At 41.1% G+C, this 18,677-nt stretch overlaps 1 protein-coding gene across 1 annotated transcript in view; it reads left to right on the forward strand.

Moving 5' to 3' along the window:
- The window catches only part of LOC128892998 (forkhead box protein P2-like), a 371,825-nt gene that overhangs the window by 166,341 nt on the left and 186,807 nt on the right, over positions 1–18,677 (forward strand). The window contains exon 3 of the mRNA XM_054153696.1: positions 9,758–9,865. Coding sequence (XP_054009671.1) covers positions 9,758–9,865 — 108 coding nt within the window. The remainder of the gene's footprint in view (positions 1–9,757; positions 9,866–18,677) is intronic.

Below are 18,677 nucleotides of genomic sequence, written 5' to 3' on the forward strand. Positions count from 1 at the left end.
ATCCATCATCTCTCAACAACTCCCAATCTCGAATCTACAAATCAAGCCTAAATAATAATAAAATTCCAAGATTATCCATCCATTGTCAGCAACCTAGCACCCACCCTCTTCCAAACCTAACTCGTCTTACAAAATTCGTACCCAGCGAATTTCATAATGCGTTGCGTGCGATCCCAGAAGCTCGTAAAATATTCGAGAGGGAAGTAGAGATTCCCCGTAGTACAAAAATTGTAACGCGTTACGTTTACGTTGAACGACGGAACGGCTCCGTTCTCGGTGGGCAGGAGTGACATGGCCCGCTCGCGTAGCCGAGGAATTTTAAAACACACGACGGTATTTGTGGCCCCCGTCAATTTTTATCCTCGGCCGTTAAGTCGTGTAACGCCCGGCAAATAGACGCGGAGGCTCGGGGCAGGCCGCGGCGAGCACGCGAGTTACGGCCGTGGGGCCTCTAAAAATAAATATGTTGTTTATTCACAAGTAAACCGGATGCCGTTGTTTGCTTTGGAGCAAATTGTTTTGTTAAGTTTTGCCGGAGCGAGAGAGCGGCGTGTTCCATCGTGTGCGGGTACGTCGTTGTCCGTGCACGAGACCGTGGCACGGTGTGCGTGCCGCGAGAGAAACGGTTTACCAGCAGGCGAGGGAACAAGAAAGAGTAAAAAGGAAGAAAGAAAATACACGTGAAGTCAACCATCCTCCTCTGTCCGCGCTTTTTCCGGCATGTTTTGCTCCTCGTGTTGCTAGATGCCTCCAGCATTACGCAGATTCCAGCGCTAATAACCCGACGATGGACGGTCCGAGAGGTTTTCAAACCGTCCAACTCTGTCCATCGAGCGGTATTCTTATTTGGATAGAAATGCCGGATAACGGGGAAGAAACGACCAGTGTACATATTATTCGTTACTCGCGGAATACAATATTTAGGTGTATAGTCTGAATCGTGCTTGTATAATAATTTCGTATTTTACCCAACGGATTGATTGTATTTTTAAACGCTGTATTTTTAAATGGACAACTTTATTCTAAACTGTGTTATCGTCGCGTATTTTTACAGCTGATATTTCAAGGTTTATTTGTATAAAATTTTGGTTAATTCTGTGTAATTGTCTCCCTTATGGCCAATCAGATATGAACAATGGAAAGCAATATTTTCGGGCACCAAGGATAGTATCATTTTATCGTGAGTGATTCTGCTTCCTAAAGCATGAGGTCAACGTTAATTACGAGCGTGACTGCGTCACTCCAATAGATCATTTGTGACCACGAATCACAGAGTAAACATTAACGCCTGCTTCCCCAAGGTCTAGCCGTTCCAGGCTCTGACGAAGACGTATTTCCCAAAAACGTGTCCGATATTCTTCGCACTAAAGCGCCTTCGTCAGAACATTCTGAATTTCTCCGTTCATAAAAAACACTGGATAATTTGACCTACATATCAACAGAACAGTACATAGACTAACTTCATTACTCGTACTGCAAAATTACCCACTGTCTCGAACTAAAATATCCATTTAACCCTTTATAGGTCACTAGTACTCATTGTTACCACCATGGAAGGTTTTTTTAAGTTTCTACGCTCATTCTCTCTTTTTTACAAAAAAAAAGTGAAAAAAATACCCAAGGGAGTTTTGTCCTATGAATGGTTAAATCCTCGATAAAAATTTTCGAATCTTCCTGTGCAATGCAATGTTATGATCGAAAAATTCGCGCACCGAGGTTGTTAAACGCTGTTAATCATTCGTAGTGGAACGAATCGAGGGTTACAATTAGCGGTCGAATGCCGTCGCTCGGTATACGTGCACCCGGATTAAGGGAGTTCTAACCGCGACCTAATTCCAAGATAAGATAAGTCGTTAAGTGCATGGTGTGGCAGCCCCTCGCGATACTACCCGGTGTTTTATTGCTACGCCCCACCCCCGTGCCGGCTCTCCTTCGGGGCTCGGTGAGATTTATTGTAAAATTCGATAGATATTGCCAATTACAACCCCCGCGGCGCTCCTCCGCCGGGCGTTTCTATCGGTAGAGAGACAGGAGCCACCTTCCTGGCTGCCTGGAGAATTTTAAATGCGTTTTATGTACAGAGACGACGCGGTGCGTTGCATAAATCCGTCACTCTGAAAATATGATTACAATCACCGTCTCGGGCTCCCAGCTCTGTTTCAACCCCCTCTCAACCCCTCCACGCAGACACGACCGACCGATAAAACGTTTCATTTCGTCCGGAGAGTGTCTTACGAGGAACCCCGAGTAATCTTCGTCGATCATCGGTTTTATTGCCGCCTTGTATACTAATTTTATACCCTTTTTACGCTCTCACCCCCTCCCCTAAGGGTTGTCGCCCCGTAAGCACTACTCGATGTCAGATCTGGAAAGTATTCTCTCAATCAGTTCGAGTCTACACAGTGAAAAGATTTCTTTCGTGGAAGTTGTATTATGTGGAAAAGAAAATAACAAGATCGATTTTTAATTATGATTATTATTCTATAATAGACTATCGCCGTACCCCAAACCGTGATTTCTGCTACATAAAGTATGACTCCCACAATCTGTGCTACGTACGAAGCATTAGAAGCGGAAAGAAATATTGGTAATTACTTAGAAGTATAAAGATCATGCATGATACAAGCTCTCAGAATAAGTTTGCACCGTTGTAGTGTGTTTTTGTATGCTATATACAGTGTGGTCGTACATGTAAATGTATGATCTTTATATGCAAATATCTCGGAAACTTTAAGGGTCGCACAGATTACTCTGACGTGACGTGATCCCGCGTCATAAGACGCGTGATATGAAAATCTAACATAGGGTTTTGCATGGCGACGTCCACATTAATCTGACGTGACGTGGGCTGACGCCATCTGACGCCATCTAACGCCATCTGACGCCATCTGACGCCATCTGACGCCATCTGACGCGACACGCGTGTTCCCACGTGGGTCCACAGCATAAGACGCGTGGTTAAAATCTAGCACAGGGTTTTGCATGGCGACGTTCACATCACTCTGACGTGACGTGGGCTGATGCTATCTGACGAAATGTGCGTTCTGACGCGTCAGGAGCACATGAAAACTACTACATTTTTCGTGAGCGTTGGAAGGCGTCAGAAGACTCGGGTGTTTTCTAGGAACCTGTTTTCCATTTTTAAGAGATAAACTAATTTAAAAAACAAAAACTACACTAAAAAGTATAAAATAGTTTGTAGTTAATTTATATAAATTTATATGACCAGTAATTGATATGAGCAGCTCTAGATATAATTGGTTATAAAAGTATGAGAAAATGCAGTGAAAAGTATGAAATAATTTCTATTTAAACTGCATTCTTGTCAGCTTTTCATGCATTTGATTAGATATAAAATGCAGCATATCAAATACAAAAACATCATTTTTCTTGTACTTGAAATGATTAAACATATCGAAATAATAAATAAAATTATGAAATCTAATCTTAAGGAATTTTAATAAGAAAAATTATTAGTATTATTATTGTTATGCACGATCTTTATTTGTACCGTAAAAAAATGTTTAATATCGTCATTAAACATTAAACGTTATTAAATCTCGCACGGCTAGGTTGGTTGTTGACAAACTGGACAACTACACGTCTGAAGTAGTTAACATCGCCTACCGCGATACCTCTTCGACATTGCAAAAAAATAAAGAGTGTTCCGTCGCAAGGAACATAACATTGAAATTTTGTTGGTACGTTTGGCCTGCGGACGAGAAAAGGTTATTTTTGAGATTTAAGGTATTTCGAGTCTTTAGCGTTGAATGGTTTTTAGAATCTCTAATACCCGTTTCGACTTCAATAACCGAAGTCCCATAAACTCAGAATTATCGAAGGATTCATTATTTCTGACAACTTCTCATGCCTGACGTCAGCCCACGGTGCCTGACGTGGGAACACAACACGTCACGTCACGTCACGTCACGTCACGTCAGGATAATCTGTGCGACCCTTAAGGCCGAGCGCCCTTGACAACATATTTCAAGGTCATCGAAATCGGTGAGGAGGGCATACTTCTAAATAATTAGCGAAATATTTAGAATGAAATTTTCCAACGACACTGTACGATAACAATCGCCACGAGATTGATAGGTGTCACGGATAAACATTAATTCGAATTTTCGTTTACTCATAATAAAGTAATTTCCCCCTCAAGCGGTTAAAGAGCTATCAGTTAAACTCGAAGAGTGCAAAAACAATTGAATAAATTCGAAACAATCGAAGCGGCTCTCCGGGAGATAAGCAAGCCGAGGCAATCGAACCGACGATGAATCTCGAGCATCATATAAACGTCGATAGTCGTTCGCATCCGGTGTCCGTGAGCGCTATCGATGAATCATTGAAATTGGGATTGTTTGCGCTCGCTGATTAATTCGCCGCCCACGTGGCAAACGAATTTCTTGCCGCGGAAAGTGTTCGCCGTGGCAATTATACGGTCTCGTATCGAAAACAAGATATGTGGGACACGGAGCGTGACGGGCGTCGACGTTGCTCGTCACAGACGTTTGTTTATTTCCAAGCTGGTTGCATCTCGGTGGGCACAATGGACGACACAACGTGCAAACGTTCCACCGGTGGAACGTTGTGTGCGACGCGACACGACGACGACGACGACGACGACGACGACGACGACGCCGAGGTACGTCGGTGCGTTGCGTGTTTTGTTTGCGCGTTTCTTTTGTCGCGTGTATGTCCAGCTGCGCGTCGAGACCGCGGCCCGCCTCATGCAAATGAAGCGCACAATGTACCTCAATAGCCTCCGCGTATTTATATATGCTATCCGGTTCATTATTTTCCGCCGCCACTGTTTATTTCTGCCTTACACCGCCGCGCCAATGAAACACGCTTTTTAGCCGAAGGAATAGAGCGAGACCGAGGGACATCATCGATCGTTGCGCTTCACACGCCTCGACCCTCATCCCGGGTAAGAAAATAGTTGTGACTGTTATTAACGCGTTCGATAACCGGACGACGCGTATAATCACTGGGACGCGCCCAGAATTTCAACGGCAGGGAGTGGCGATGAAAAATTAACAGGAATATCTTACCTTCGGGAAAAATTTGGTACCGAATTGCAGTGATGGGCAAAACCCTAGGTTTCGAATAAATCTGAAGTTTGCCGATACGTTTGTCTCGTTTCCTCTTTTGAACATTTTCCAGAGAAAGAAACGAGACAAGCTTCAGATTTATTCGAAGCCTACGGGTTTGCTCATCTCTGCTGAATTGTAATTATTCTGTCTGGTAATTTAATTAGTTGGCAAAAGGCTGAATTGCATAGTTTGGATCCCAAAATTGATAGTAATATTTACTGCATTTTACTTGCTGAGTGACGCTTGTTTATTGAACTTGTTAAATGAAAGAAGGTAGGCTAAAGTCAATACATTCCGTTTGCGCGTAATTGATACCATGCGTCATGCTAAATAAAATTACTGTTGGTATTACTATTGTACAGTAGTCTGTAATGAATGACTTATCATGTGAATGGCGGCAGTGAGTAATTAACAAAGTATGCCACTGTATCTTCTGGGAAAAATAAGTTCTTCGGGAAACTTTGCACTAGATTGCAATTGTTCTAACTGGTAATTTAATTGATTAGTAGGTGGTGTACGTAAAATCGCCAAAATTCGTATTATTTGATCTTAGAACGATAAAGTACAATGCATACACATCTCCAAAATGAATCGCACAAGACAGGAGACCTGACTGATTCGCTTACTTTCACCACAGAACAAAGTGACTACTGCCTTCTTTTTCCATCGAGCTCCACAAAGAGATCGCTCTGTAAATGATCTACAAATGAGTGAGCTGAGATCTCCACTAGAATAACACATACCTAGAAACATGCGTCACGTGAAGTAAAATTACTGTTACCATTAGCATCGTCCAACGATTTGTAACGAATGACTTTCGAAGTGAACGGTGGCAGTAAACGATTAACGTCATATCGATCCGCGTAACAGTAGCGATGCGTAACATTGGTAATTCTCGGGAAACGATTATTAGTTTCCTCGATCTCGCGTCGATTATGCAGGAATCCATGACTCACCGCTCTAATTGCTCGATAGATCTTAATCCGTTCCGCCGACTTAAATTTGCAACGAGTTGCATTCCTATTTACGGTTTACGCATCTATCTACCGCGGGCCGGTTCGGCTCGCGGTTTACTACTAATTATAATCTAAATTTGGTTAGCCTTCGAGGTTCCCCTTGTCCCTTTCCTTCGTCGGCCCGGGGGTGCACGGTTCACCCACGCAGAAACTTGCAGAGCTGGAGCAAGTTCGAGACAGCGATTCCGAAGGTTGCGCAATAAGTCGAGGATAGAAATTCGGCTAATTATACCGCGACGGGGTGATTTGATTAAATCGGCACAGCTGCATTATCGCTCGAGGCCGACTTTCCTGTATATACAAGCTGAGCTGGGACGGCCATTTGAGCAATTCGTTTACTTTTGGTAATCGTTAGAAGTACTCCGAACGAATTATTAGGTTGTCAGCCGTGGTGGAGCTGTTAGAGTGATAGCGGAGGTAAATTCCTTTTTTTCTTAGCTGAATTGTTAGTAATTTAAGAAGACTCGATGGAGGAATGAATTCTAAGTATAAGAGTAGTATATTTATAATAATATTAATAGTTCTCATGGTATTTGGCTAGAACTCTAGAGATTTAATCTATCTTGCTTGAGCCTCGAGTTATACAGGCAATTTTAATCATTTGTTGTTTACAATTACAATACTTGTTGGGATTAAAATATGTACGATATTAAAGCAAATTCGTACATTGAAAGAATAAAAATAACGTCCCTCAGACATTCCACTACAAAATGTCTCAATCTTTGAAGATAGTTCAGTTGTTTTGTCAGACGTTGGCGGTCTCCTCGGATACATTATCGATGTATTTCAATACTGGCGATGGCTACTGAATAAATAAATATTTTTCACCGGCTCCGAAAATAAAAACGTGGCGGATTTAGAGTTGGCGAACGAGCAGACCAAATATTAACAGGCCCTCCAAGACCTATCCATCTGTTGTAAAATCGCTCGTTCGAGAACTGTCTGGCTACCGGGACTGAAACGGAACGATGCAACGTCATGCATACATCACGTGCAACGAATACGCTGGCTTCTTCGATAATTCATGTAATCGATTACTCGAGAAATTGATATAAAATTGACCTGTCAATCTCGCATTAAGGAAAACAAGAAGTTTGCCAACAATAGAAACAAACAACGCAGTGGAATTAATAATAATAACTCGGATTGAGAATTTTATGAAATACATGCATGCAGAAATGCATAAAATCTTCAGTTTGGTGATTCGCAATTATTGGCGTAATTATTAGTAAAAAATTATTATGACTTGAAGAGAGGCTCCAGCGAGGCACATATTTGTACAAGCTTTTCTTATTGCATAGGTGTCTCGAAACCATTTTTAATATGGGTGTATGTGCTAGCGTATTCCTTGCATAATCGACAGATGAATTTATGCCTTTTTAGCTGGTTCTCGAAAGGCCACGATAACCAAGGTGAATTTCTAGGAATTCTATGATTATTTTCGAACGAATCTTATGAAACTGAAATAGTAGCTTTATTCGTAAATATTGAAGCAGGTGTTCGAGTCGTGCAAACGAATATTAATGTACACTGCGCTCCATGCAAGACTTATAATCCGATTTACTGGTATCTTAATTGTAAGATCTAGACTGTGACGACCAGATTATTTATTTATACCAACATTAGTACGTCACATTTTTATCTATATTTATTTGGCTCGGAATTCTATTATACACAAATTTATTACATATCCCATAAAATTTGGAATAATTCACGAATAATTATTCTTCAGGTATTCTAATTAATATACGAAACATAGTATCTTATTTTACAATATTTCCCCACTTTTCTGCCGTAGCTATTATACCGTCACTATAAAATTTCCGTAGTCTTTCTTATTATTGACGCAGTCTGCAGCACGAATATATAGGATGACCTAATATTTCCGTATCTTACTAATTCCAATACATTTATTATTTTTATTCAGTATATCAATCGAAATAAATCGAACACCTTCTGATAACGTACTCCGACACTCCGGGAGTTAACAAGCAAAGCGTGCACCTCCCGTTCCCACCCCTAACTCCGCTTCTCGGGGCGATAAAGAATAACCACCCCCACAACGATTGACCGTATCGAAAAGAGGGCGCGATCTTTAGATTCCGTATTCGTGCAAACGAATATTAATATAATCGCGGCAAGCAGAAATCCAAGGCGAAGGTAAAGAATGATATAATAGTCGGCCCGTAAGGGATGCGTCTCGAAACCGAGAGGGCGAGCCGCCCGAAGACGAAGTGTTCTCATTATACCGGGTGATTTATGCGCGTGCCACCTTGCCGTCGGAAGATTCTAGGTTAGGAATAAAGGTAAAAGAAAAATAAGGCTTACGGGGTGCGAAGTCGAGAAAGAGTGGCGTTCGAGAGGGTTCGGGGAGGGGGGAAGGATGGGCAACCCGTGGCCCGCGGAATATATTACGAAAATAAGCCCCACGCAGCATCGAAAAAAGTTTTACACCGCGGAGTTCCAAAGATCGATGACTCTTTTCTTTGCAACTGGCTTCCCTTACTCGCTCGGCGAAAACACTGCAGGAGGAATAAATATTTTCTCGCGGAACGTTCGCTAGCAAAGTTTCCTTCGGCGTTAACGAGTCGCTGAGCTTTCGTTTTTAAAGAAACCGAGTGCCGCGAGTACAGGCAGGGGTTGCGACTCCTTTTCGATAATTGGTAAGGTGTAGTAATTTCTACTATTTTGGATTCTTTCTTCGTTTATTGATATAATTTATTGTATTTTTGTTGAAACAAGGTTCTCTTTAAGGAAACTGTTTCGAGTAACTTGCGGCAATAGGAATTTTATTTTTCATTGAGCGTTTTCTACTAATACAGACTAATACTAAGAAATACGGACTATACATAAATACAGACAATGAATCTGATTAGGATTCATGAATTTCTTTAACGTTATAAAAATGAATACTACGATAAACGTTGGATTATGTAGGCATCAATTGTCTCAAAACAAAATTTGATTCTCATAGAAATGTTTATAAATATTCATGTGGCCAACAACGTGTTAAACGATTTAATGGTGCTTGGTATACAAATACTGAATAATAAGTACTCCTATTTTACTAATTTATTTTTTAAAAAATGCCATCTCGGCGTAGTCGGTGAACAAACATTAAAATATATATAATATATAAATTATATATATATATATTTTAAAGCACTATTACATCATTTAACACGTTGATGGCCACATGAATATTTATGAACATTTCTATGAGAATCAAATTTTGTTTTGAGACAATTGATGCCTACATAATCTAACGTTTATCGTAGTATTTATTTTTATAACGTTATAGAAATTCATGAATCCTAATCAGATTTATATATATATACATGTCGAATTGAGTAACCTTCTCCTTTTCGAAGTTGGTTAAAAATAATATTTATCTTGATTTCTTAAATAAAGTAGCTCATGCACGACGATACTTTTTCGAATGACTCCATGAATATTCCATTGTATCAATCATGAATCACACCTACATTTTGCTAATTTATTTTAAAAACAATTTTTACTTCGATTTCTTAAATAAAGTAGCTCTCACAGGACGACATTTTTTCGAATGACTCCATGAATATTCCACTGTATCAATCATGAATCATACCTACATTGCAACGTATTAACGGTGTCTTATCGTTTCAGGGACACATCGGTGAGAATCCGTTCGACAACGGTTCGTGGGGAAAGGAGCAGTTCCAGCCATCAGCGGTTCCTTGGCAGCTGAATCCGCGCGGCCACGCTCGTCCCAGTGTGAGTACTCGTTAAAAGTACATCACGTTGCGTTTCTCTGTCCGTGCACGAGAAAAATAAATGAAGAAAACGAAAAAGAGGTTGGGAACAATTGCAAAGGAACGCGCGAAGCAAAGCCACTTTGGCTTCAGCAACGCCGGGAGAGAGAGAAAGAGAGAAATAGGGTTGAATATAACGCGCAGTCAGAATCCTGTCCGACACAAGGGCTCGGTGTCTGAAATTTGTAATTCCAGCCTGGATAAGAATACTATCCCTCCGCGGAGGGTGAGTAACGACCGCGGAAAAAGAAATCCGGCCACTCATTGTGTCCGCAGGTAGCAAAAATGCTGGGGGCATTGCTTCCTCGGAGCATTTTCTCTCAGGAGTCGACACGGCTACTACGTCGTCGTCGTCGTCGTCGTCGTCGCCAACCACCGACCTACCCTTCCTTCTTCTGGCTCGCCCCGTTGAAAACCACCCTCTAGCTGCCTCCCGGCCGCTCTCTCCCGCCACCAACTCGTCCTGTCACCCGGTATTTATAATACGCTTTGTTTTCCCTCGGCTATTTGTCTTGGGCTCTCGGTTCCTTCGCTAACGTTATTATCTCGCGTTTTATTTTTATTTAATTCCAACCCCACCGCTCTCTCTTCAGCGACCACTCCGCCTGACGCCAGGCGCCGCCGTTACTTATCCGTCCCGGACCCTTAACGAGCGAAACGTGTCCTACGGTTCAGGGAAAACTTTGCGCTAGGGACAAGTTCTTTTTTCGATCCCTTCTTCTCTCTTTCTCTCGTTCGGGGTGTTTTGTTTAAGAGTTATTCGCAATTAACACTGCGGAGTTCAATGACGCCGTGTTGAAGACACGGAGTCGATGTGTATATAAGAATATAGTCCTTATGAAGATGGCAGAGTAACTTTCGTATTTACGTGACGTTCGTGTATGGCGCAATTTATTACTGTCGAGTGCCTGATGAATATTTGCCTTGAGAGTTTGAATATCTTGTGGACCTTGGTATACCAAACGTTATTGGGGGATCTAACAGAACAGTTCATTGATCTAGTATGTGCAATTGTTAATTATAAATCCAATATTATTTCTTGGAACAAGAATATTAGTATTAGTACATACTTTATAGCTTAGAATTTGTTTTGCCAAATGAATAAATTATTTCTTCTAATTCATCTATTATAGTATATGTAATTAGTAATTATAAATCCAATTGATATGCAGAAATATTATTTCTTGGAACAAGACTATTAGTATGAGTATATACGTTCTAGCTTAGAATTTCCTTATCCAAACGAATGAATTATTTCCTCCAGTTAAATAGGAACATCTCTTTACCTCGAAAAGGTAAATGGTACAATACAGTCAATTTCGGGATAACTTTAACACCTCCACCACCATTTCCTGATAAGCTTTGATTTCGCTCTTTATTTGTTCTCGAAGCCACCCTCGATGTATCATTATTTCACGGAACGCGCGCGTTTCCAGCGTATATCGAGAGCCGTGTGACGCAAAACGTTGCATTGTAACGCAGGTAATGCGCGCGCTGGCCACGGTTAAATAAACGATGAGTGACGCGCGATCTAAATTACGCGCGATAGGAAACAACGGGGCGAAACGGCAACACGCGATTTCCAAGACGTTTAACGCAACCGCTGATCGTCGTACGTTACCTGTGAATTTACGCGCGGATATCGTAACCGCGCAACATCCGCGTTCGAGTCTATATCGCGCGGAATTGAATTTTTTCTCGGATCGGTATCCGTAACGTCGTTCTCCTTATTACGATACAATGTCTTCATTCACCGTCGTTTATTCGCGCGATGCAACGTTTACACACCTATACACACAGGAGAGCACAGAGAAATAGAGAAAGAGAGAGGTAACGATAGAAAAAAAAAAAAATAAATAATGTTTATCTTGGCTTTTACGTGCGATAGGGAAGCAAAGTCGATGCCGCCCACGCACGTAGCCGGCTCTAGGAAAAAACCATTCGTGCCACTTCGCACGTATGTACGTGTGTATCAAGCTTGTTTATTGAAATCGTTTCGTCTCGGCGTGTCAGTACGCCGGCCAATACCGCGCGAGAAATACACACGTATCGTTGCACGCAACGTATGGGCTGTTTAAAGCTGCCCGTTACGACCGCGATCAACGATACGTGTAATTTATTTTCTATCCGCAGTTGCAAACTTTGCCCTCGAAAATATTTTACCGCCGCTACGAGTGTGTCGGTATGTAAAACACTCTGTCGATATGTCGGGGACTTCAGTCAGTTAACGGAATGACGCTTTGGAAAGAGAAAGAAAGGAAAAGAGAAAGGATAATCGCGGAAGAAACTGTATTCATTGAAGATACATCGCGGTGCACGGATATGCACTGTGATAGAGTCATTGAATTGTTGGTTGGTGTAGGCTGGGTTTGAAATGGTAGAAAATGGTTCGGGTTATTCGATTTCTGTTTGGGCGTTATGGAATGTTAATTTTAGTTTATGTTTAGAAATGGTGATTTTTATTCGGTATAAGACACGCCAAATGTTGAATGTTTCATTTACGCAAGGATTTAAGCAAGGAGCACATCAAATGTTATTTATCTATCATTTCTTGAAAGTTTCATTTACGCAAGGATTTGGCCTTTTTTCAATTTTTCCCTTTGACTTGAATGCAATTTTATTCGTTCAATGCAAAGTACCTACAATTTCTTCGATAAAGAACACATCAAATGTTATTTATCTGTCATTTCTAGAAAATTTCATTTACGCAAGGATTTGGCCTTTTTTCAATTTTTCCCTTTGACTTGAATGCAATTTTATTCGTTCAATGCAAAGTACCTACAATTTCTTCAACAAAGAACGCTTCAAAAATTCTTACCTTTCATTATTTAAAAGTTTCATCTATCAGAGATCAGAATTACTCTTCCCGAATTTCCCCAATTAATTTTAATTCAATTCTACCGGTAATTGTATTCGCCGACCTGCTATTACTCAGGAAGAGTTATTAGAGAAGAGAATGCCCAAGAACCTACAAAATGCAAACAATATGCAAGAATATAAAAACGATTGAAAGTTCACGTTATAATATTTGCAGAATAAAATAAATTCCTATTTAGGTTCAATTTTTGTATACACAAATCGCGAAGATTTTATTTTGCATAAAGATCCGCAGTCTATTTATTACACACAAATATTTTGCGTCAAGCCTACCTTCGAATACACCAATTTATTAAACAAACATTTATTAAACCTACCACGAAATAACGAGCTCGCACGTAAAAAGAAAAGAATCGTTAACTTTCTCGACGTAACTAGCGCTAATTCGCCCGTGAATCGAGTGCTCGTGTACGGGAAATTATGCATGCAACGAACGCCTATTCGCGGCTTTCTAAGAAGCTGACAAACGCACACGTGTCGACTACGAGTTGTCCCGCGATTCCACAATACGCACGCTTACGTGCATTGGAACACACGCGAAAAAGGCGCTGCGCAGACCCGACGACTATAGGCATATAGTAGGAAAGGTATATAGATAGTCGGCTGGTATACACAGGCCATGAGATCATCGAGCCGACGACTGTGCTTGTGGAAACACTGACGTCAACAGTTTCGGCTCGTTTTTTGCCTCGCGAATGATCCCTGGTACGATGATATCGAGAAGACTCATGCCGATTGTGCACGTGCAAATATTACCTGGCGCTCGTTCGATCCCGTTCTCCATTAAACATCGAATAGGCAGGTTAGCGAAGTAATCGAATCGGTTGTTTCGGAAAAAATGTTTTCCCGTGGAAATTACAGAATTTTCCTCAAAGGGAATCTAGGGATACAGATAGATAGATGCATCGTGTTTTTTAGCACGTTGATCGCCACGTCACCCAGAAATGGCTGGCAGGACTTTATATAGCTGTAACGATACGTGTGTCTGACATACGTTGTCTCATTCTTCTTCAGCTCACTGCACGGAGCGCAACGCATGGGACTTTTTGTTTCTTTTTAATTATTTACAACTAAGTTACGATCCATCGAGCGACGCGTGTTTGTAAACAATGTCTAGGTATCGTTTAAGAAATAATAAACAGAATATTTTTAAGGAAAATTTTATGATATCAATTATAAAATCGTCGAAACTGATTGCCACCCTGTCGTATGCATAGCTGTAACGATACGCGTAGTGTGTCTGATATACACTGTCTCGTTCTCCTTCAGCTCATCGCACGGGGCGTAACGCATGGGATTTTTGTTTCTTTTTAATTATTTAACCATGTTCCTGGACTCCGATCGTTCTGAAACTTTTACATGTGTCAGGTGAATAACCGATAATCATTCCTGACTATTTTGGTAGGTACTCACAGGGAAAATAAACAATAAATTATTTATTTTCCACCCTTAATAATTAAAACAATACCCTGAAAAGATATATGAGATGTAGTTTATAAGTACGAATATTTTCGTTTTGCAGAATTTAAATATCTGAAATAGTAACCGAGAAGAAAATAATAAATCTAAGGATGTTTGCCCTCGTATTACCCTTAAACAAGGAGGTAACGGTCTGAAACTTTGTACGATTAGGTTTTAGGTCAAAAGCATTGCACGGCTTATAATAGCAATGAAAATTGCGGGTCGATTGCCTATCTTTATCTCGCTAGACTCTTTTCAGAAACGTGTCAACTGTTTCGTAATAACTCTTCTCTCGCCAAAGAATATTTTCCATCGCGACTGTGACAAAATCGCCGCTTTAGCAGAGAGCGAATAAGGGTCGAAAGGAATATTTTCCAGTGGTCGTGGAGCAATATCGGTGAAATTTAAAAGGGGACGAAACGCAACGATTCTCCGGGACGGTAATCCGAGCCTCGCGCGAGTCCTCGGCAATATGAATCGCGAGAAAAATCAGAACTGGATGTAAAGGCGCCGTAGGGGTGGTGGATCTTGGGTCCCTCCGGGCAACCCCTGGGTTTTAAGATATGCAGGGCGCAACGCACGCTTTCCTAGCGAGACTATTTTAATACGAATGAGGGTGGGAGGATCAGAGCGCGATGGTACGGCGAGAGACTCGCAGAAGATCTACTTCTTGATTACAGAACTTTTTACCTAATTACATAACATTGTTACCATTTACAAAATCGCAGCGGGTGTACGTCGTCTGACTACTAATTAGAATTCCCGATTAGCGCCCCGACGAGATCGCGCTCCGTTCCGATGAATCTCGTGGACACCCTTCCTGCTAAGGAAATTATCCTTGCTTTCGTTCGTTTTCACTCGTAGAAGAAAAATAATAGGACCCAAGGATTCTTTAAGGGTAAATATACAATTGGCTTGTTTGGTCATTGGATGCTGGGTCGGATTAGAACTCGAAAAGTCAGCAGAACGCTTTCAGGACCTTCGTTATTTGTTTTCTCTCGGAGTGTGAAAATGCTCGTTATGTAGATTCATTTATTTTTAATTTAGTAGACATACAGAGAGGCATGACAGAAATAATGATAGGTTCAGTTTTCTCACGTTTTCACAGATTTATAAAATTTAAAAATTACAATTGTACATATGTGAAATCAAAGAAGAACTACTTCAGCTGTCTCTAATTTCGTGAATTCTCCATATAATAAAATCCTTTGGCAGATGTGTAGTAGTTTTAAATATATGTACACATAGAGATGTCCTCGGTGAAACACATTTCTCGAAAGCTCTACACTCGAACACCTCCTAAAATAAAATACCTCGGAAACGAAAGGATTTATCCGCAGGAGTGGAGTCCGACTTCAGCTGTCTCTGATTTTGTTCATTTTCCATATAATAAAATCCTTTGGCAGGTGTGTAATATTTTTAAATATATCTACACATAGAGATGCGCTCGATAAAATACGTTTTTCGAAAGCTCTACACTCGAACACCCCCTAAAATAAAATACCTCGGAAACGAAAGGATTTATCCGCAGGAGCGGAGTTTCTTATCGGAAAGATGCGAGGTCGTGGAGATAGTCATGCGCAGGGGACGAGTTCTCGACGATTCAGACATTAAGACGTCTGGTCCTCGACCTCCGTTTTCCCTTCCAACGGTTCCCCTCCCCGCCTCTCTGTCCGCCGTTAGGTGAACCCCTTAGACGGCGGTGGTTTACCCCGTCTTCATTGTCCTCTAATTCTCATCTGATCCTCACATTACGTAATTTTCTCTTTATTATTTTATAATTCCTGACTCCCGGAGCCCCCGGTGTCTCCGTATTCATCCGACTTTCGGGTCCGCACGAACTCACACCACGCCGCGCATACTAATGCATTCCCGCATTTATTAATTATTCCCGCTAGTTACCGTGGCTTCTCTACCCCCCCCCCCCCTCCCGACGTTGTTCCACCCGTTGGCTCCGCAATGATAGATTAAACCTCCTAGATTCGGCGACGGACAATGTACCTCACGTGCGAAGCTACTCCGTGGCCCCGCTTATCTACCCGAAATTTTTCACCGGTTTTTCCGCTGTACACTTTATCATTCCGTCCTGGCGACTTGACGGGATCAGCCTCGATTTCTTGGGAAACTTCCACGGAGTTTGGAGTAGTCGGACCTGCGTTTAAAAAAAAATAGGATTAATAAACGCAATAGCAATTATAATTTAGGAAAAATGTTTTAGTTTAGATATTAAGTACTAGAATGTTGAAGATTTAATTGTTTAATAGGGTGCGGGAGACGGTTTCAAGATTAATTATTCAAAGTGTAATTCTCCTTTTAAATTAAAGAGTTTTCCACGAGCGGCTTCAGAAGTCTGAATAGATCCAATTTATATATTTATAATGCATATATCCACCACGACTATGTTACCAGATATACAATTACTAAAATTTATTTAGTTTATTGAGCTTCAGAATTCTGTTCTTCTTTTCATTAAAATACGAGTAGTATAAAATAGATTCAATTTATATATTTATATTCATACGTGCACCACGATTATGCTACCAGATATACAACTATTAAAATTTATTTACTAAAAAACAAAATCCTAAATTAATTTCACAAATATAATACATAAACATATCGATAGCATCGAGTCCAACCGAAAGGAACCCCAGATATCGAACATGTTTTCACCAGAAATTGTTCGACTCTTGATTCGTTCGTTCCCTTTTTCGGCTACGATCGAGTGTCTTGCGGAACCGAGCCGTCTCTTTTTATCCTGTTTCAACGAATCGGGCGCAAAACTTTCGCGGAAATTCGCGCATGTAATTTATTATCCGGCCGCGCGGCGCACGGAAACAGCGATTTTGTAACAATTAAAAAGCTATTCAACATATCGATGACCCCCGGTCTCCCTCAGGGGTACTCGATAGCTACCGAAAACGGATTTTCACGTCGGACTTGAGCCCGCCACCGCCCCGGGGAATTTAATTCCCTTTTAACGTCGGGGCGATTCCTTTTCATGGCAATCGCGAATGTTTAATTGGCTCGACCGAGAGGCAGGTAGTGGCTACATTAATTGCAGCGGATTGCTGGGGTGGCTCCGGGGGGTCGAGCAGGTGGGTGTCTAACCGTGGATCGGGGGCGGGAGGAGGAGGAGGAGGAGGGAACAAGGCAGCGTTGGTGGAAAAGGCGGCTCGCATTGAATGCTAAACAAAAGCTAATTTATATCCGGAGGTCGGGACTTTGCCGGAGATCGGGAGATGAATGGCTATACTTCTTGCATACCAAGTGGGTCGCCGGGTCCTGAAGGACCGCCGAGTTAAAGATCCTGGGGGATGTTCCCTTCGAGGCAGTCACTCGTATCCACAAATCCGCCATTCACCTCGGAATAGTGGACTACGGTTTCCAAGGGTGGGGGGTTTCGTCAAATATCGCCTCGTCGTCACCTAATCTCCGAAGACATTGAAAAATGCAACCCTCCGCGGACCTACAACGTTACTTTAAAGATCTGAAAAGGGAAGGGGGGAAAAGTGAAGATTTCGAGGGAAAATGTATTTGGGGGATGAGTAGTGTTTCTTGCGAGTAGTATTTGGAGTAGTTATTCTTAGGAGAAAGTAGAAGATGAATTTTTTTCTTGAAGAAAAATATTTTTATTGGAGCAATGAAAAATGAATTATTTTCTTGAAGAGAGACGTATGTAAAGTATTATATACGTGAAGAATGTTTATTTTTATTCGAGCAATAGAGAATGAATTTTTTCTTTAAAAGAGACATATGTAAAGTGTACGTGAAGAATATTTATTTTTATTGGAGCAGTAGAAAATGAATTTTCTTCGTCGGAATTGTAATTGTTTATTCGGTAGACATTTTAGGTACTTACAGAGAAAAGTATATATAAAACGCGAATGAGTTATTATTGTGATTAGAGTTGTAGAAAATTAATTTTCTTCCTCGAAGATTGCTTATTGGATAGAATGTGATTTATATGCACTTTTGGTGCACCATACTCGAAGCTACATTTAAAATGAATTTATTAAAATAGATAGGTTTGAAATTTCCAAAATGATAAACGTTTCATTATTTACGTGAATAAATTGAAACATCAGAACTATCATTGAATTTTAACAAGTTTCTTCGAGAGAAATAAAGGGTATGAATATTTTTGAAACTAACTATATTTACCAAGTGCAAAATTCCAGTTTAAACAAAATCCTTTAGAGACAAGCGAACCTCTGCTAAAAATTGCGAAGGTTAGGCGCGAACGAGCGACGGGGGATATTCCCTTTAGGGTTGCCGCCCTTAAAATTCGACCGAGAACCGGCCGTTCAATAATCATACATCCCCTTGAAGAACTCGGCATCTCCGTGCGTTACCCTTTCGATAATGAACGAACTCGCCGGCTCGAAAATCACCGGGCGTCGTCGGAACAAAGTTCGACCCGTGTAACTCTCTCG

The sequence above is a fragment of the Hylaeus anthracinus genome, unplaced genomic scaffold, assembly GCF_026225885.1.
Source record: "Hylaeus anthracinus isolate JK02 unplaced genomic scaffold, UHH_iyHylAnth1.0_haploid 2, whole genome shotgun sequence".
NCBI classification, from domain to species: domain Eukaryota; kingdom Metazoa; phylum Arthropoda; class Insecta; order Hymenoptera; family Colletidae; genus Hylaeus; species Hylaeus anthracinus.